The sequence below is a fragment of the Condylura cristata genome, unplaced genomic scaffold (assembly GCF_000260355.1).
Source record: "Condylura cristata isolate star-nosed mole 26May11 unplaced genomic scaffold, ConCri1.0 scaffold00004, whole genome shotgun sequence".
In the NCBI taxonomy this organism is placed as follows: Eukaryota; Metazoa; Chordata; class Mammalia; order Eulipotyphla; family Talpidae; genus Condylura; species Condylura cristata.
Genome location: NW_004567105.1, coordinates 1,755,958 through 1,759,201, shown reverse-complemented (window position 1 = coordinate 1,759,201; position 3,244 = coordinate 1,755,958). Strand labels below are relative to the sequence as shown.

Below are 3,244 nucleotides of genomic sequence, written 5' to 3'. Positions count from 1 at the left end.
GGGTGAGATCTGAAGGTGGGGTGGAGGAGGGCTGTCCCCACTGTGAAGGTTCTGCAGGGGGCAGAGTGAGCCCCACCCGGGAGCCGGCCTGCAGGTCCCGGGAGACGACATGGCCGGCTGCCTCGGGCCGCCACCGCTGAGCACCCACTGACCGGTACGCGAGGCAGAGGGACCGCGACACCCCACTGCATCCCTGCGGACTGGCGCTTGGAGTGACCCCAGGTTACCCAGAGGAGGAATCACAGGGTCTACACAGGGATTCAAACCCAGATACCGGGTCTGGGGGTTCAGGTACGGCCACGCAGCTTCGGAATCATCTCGGCCCTGCGGCCTCCGGCGGCCTGGGGAGCCCGGCTGTGGCCCAACGCCGGCTGGGGACTGGCGTCCATGATTCTGGGGGGCGGCATGGAGCCGGGCCCGAAACCCTGGGACAGCGACACCCCGCCGCAGCCTGAGGCCCCAGGACACGCGCACCACGGGTGCCCCCCCACTTACGTAGACGTCTTGCTGTCCCGGGACCACTTTTTGATCTGCGAGAGCTTGTTGATGAGGAAGATGCCCTTGCCCTGGGCCTTGCCGCAGGGCTTCATGATCCAGGTGCTGGACGGGCTCTTCCTGAACTCCTCCACGAACAGGTTGTAGTCGGCCGGCAGCATGTAGGTGACCGGGACAAAGTCTGAAAGGCCAGGCAGGGGGACGGTGGGACACGCACGGCCCTCCCTGGCCTGCTCAACGCCCCGCCCAGCACCTGTAGGCACTGCACACACCGCGCCCCCCAACAGCGTCTGGGCCGTCGAGACCACCCCCGTTTTTCAGAAAGAACACAGAGGTCAGTTACACACTTCCGGGAGACGTAAGGGGATTCTGAGGCCAGACGTTCACGCCAGGCAGGACGGGGACCGGAACCGACGCGCCCCACAGCCCCGCACCCCCACGCCGCGCACGGCGGGCCTTCTCCCCGCACCCGCAGAGCATGCCGAGGCGCCCGCTGGGGCTCAGGTTCCCAGATGCGCGCATTCTGTGGACAGTGGGAAGAGGGGCGCCCCCGCCTGGCGAGACACGCCCCCTGCCGGCCCGAGCCCGTGGGGGCCCCCCAGCCCCCGGCGCAGACGGAAAGGTGGTCGGTGCCTGCAGGACGGCAGCCGCGAGAGCACGAACCCAGGTAGAGGTATTTCCCGTTTTCGTCCTTCTCTGCCAGGGGACTCCCTTCTTTCTCCAGCTCTTTCCTGTATCGCTTGATGTTCTTCACCATCAGGTCCTTCCGGGTCAGCTCGTAGTGATTCGGGAAGTGGTTGACGATCTGATCGTCGGAGAGGCGATAGCCCGTCTCCACGCTGAACACATTCCGGATGGTCTGCACGCTCATCCTGGAGACAGGGGTGCGCGAGAGCCTGGAGGTGTCCTCGCGGCCTGGGTGTCCCGGCCAGGAGGCAATCCTGGGGCGCTGCCCCGTCCGGGGGCCTGCGCCGGGAGGCTGGCCGCAGGGGCCGCTCCGATTCTGCCCCTGAAGGCCGCTCTCCGTGCGGAGCAGAGCCCGGCCAGCAGCTGAATCCGCGAGGCAGGCGGCCCCGGCCCTGAAGCAGGGCCCGACACGACAGCAGGCAGGGCCCCGGTCGCTCGGAGGGTCACTCGGGGACGGCTCTGCCAGGCCGCACCCTGTGCTGCCCTGACCGGGACGCAGGGCGCAGAAGCGGGTCCTCCCGACAGGGAGCAGAGGCGCCCGTGTGCCGGTGCGCGACCAGCAACACTCACCAGTAGAAGTTCCAGTCCTCGTTCTCTGTCACCTGGACCCATCCTCTCTTCTCAAAGTTGTTTATCAGCACCGACTTCTCAATGTCAGTGACCCACTTCACCTTTCCTGCCATCATCCTGTGAGACAGCCGTTCCTCAGAGCCCGGAACCCTCGCCCAGCAGCCTGCCTGGCGCAGAGGGGCCCTGCACACACCCTCGACCCCAGCCTGCGCCCCCAGTGGCCTGGTGGCGCCCAGTCTGTCTGCCGGGGGCCGTCTGGCTATGTCTTGTTCTCACAGTTGCGAGTGAGGCCGCCGATGCACAACATGACCCCATTACGGGGTTACCCAGCCTGAAACAGCAACACTAGGAAGACCCAGACATGTCCGGAGTGAGCGGCCCAGGCAGCCATTAAACAATCACGAATGTTCCATCCCAACCGTGGCCGGGGCCAAGGGAGACACACCGGGGCCGAGAGCGCAGGGTGGGGCGGCCGCGCCGGGCAGGGGCCCCGCAGCTGGCGTGGGGAGGGCCTACCCCTGAGGGCCACCTGAGACGCCAGGGCTGCACCTACCATAGGTACTTATGGGGCAGCAGGCTGGGGCAGCTCCTGCCGGCCAGCTGCCGCCGCTGGTGCCGGCCTGAGTGAAATCAGCACCCGGGCGATGCTGCCTTCGTGACAGCCAAGCCGAGACCAGCCAGGGCGTCCACGGGCACTCTGGAAATGAATTCCTTACTGGTTCCTGCTGGCCTTTACGACCTGCCATGCTACCCCTTCACCTCACTCACCCTCGCTCAGGCTGACCGCGCCCCGGCCTGGCCGCGGCTGTTCTGTCCACCAGAAAGGACCGACCCACCACTCCCCAGCAGCCCTCCACCCGCAAGGCCCGGGCCCCTTTCCCCAGGGAGCTGTCCCGTGCCACCCTACTCCCTGCACCTGTCCTGCCTCCCCCACACCCCAGCTCTGCGTGGACAGTCCTTCTGTAGGAGGACAGCGCTTCCCTGATTCCCGCTCATCCCACCGCACTTTTCTGGACTGGCATAAAATCCAGTAAAGCGCCCAGGTCATCTGCCCCGCCCAGGGATCTCTGCGCAGACCAAGGGCAGCTCCGCTGCGGGAAATGCTCAAGCGCTGCCTCTGGAGATGTCCGTGGGGTTGAACTGTGTCCCCCAAAAAGTATGAACTGAAAACCCCAAACGACTCAGGGGTAAGATGCTTTTACTTCTAGCGCGACGAACCCTGTGAAGTCTCGGCTACTCAATGAGGTGGACGAAGGCCGCGGGCACACCCGCTTGCTTCCATGATGGGGAACCTGGGCGAGCGAGCTGCCCACCCGGGGCCTGGCCAGCGCCCTCCTCCCCAAGGGGCTACGGGCTCAACATGGGCTGCAGAGCGGGGGGCGGCCGGGCGCTGCGGCAGGCGGCGAGAAGAGGAAGCAATCGCGCGGACCGGCCGACCAGGGCAAGTCCCGGGGCCTCGCGGGAGGAAGGGGCGCGGCGGTCAGCGCGGCTG

The 3,244-nt window shown here is 66.6% G+C and overlaps 1 protein-coding gene across 1 annotated transcript in view; it reads right to left on the bottom strand.

Annotated features, from left to right (window-relative positions):
* TTLL1 (tubulin tyrosine ligase-like family member 1) overlaps positions 1-3,229 on the bottom strand; it is an 8,532-nt gene extending 5,303 nt beyond the window's left edge. The window contains exons 1-6 of the mRNA XM_012735106.1: positions 2,971-3,229; positions 2,306-2,449; positions 1,753-1,869; positions 1,159-1,367; positions 494-676; positions 296-451 (exon numbers count right to left, since the gene is read on the bottom strand). Coding sequence (XP_012590560.1) covers positions 296-451; positions 494-676; positions 1,159-1,367; positions 1,753-1,868 — 664 coding nt within the window. The 5' untranslated portion in view covers position 1,869; positions 2,306-2,449; positions 2,971-3,229. The remainder of the gene's footprint in view (positions 1-295; positions 452-493; positions 677-1,158; positions 1,368-1,752; positions 1,870-2,305; positions 2,450-2,970) is intronic.
* Positions 3,230-3,244: the final 15 nt, after the last annotated feature.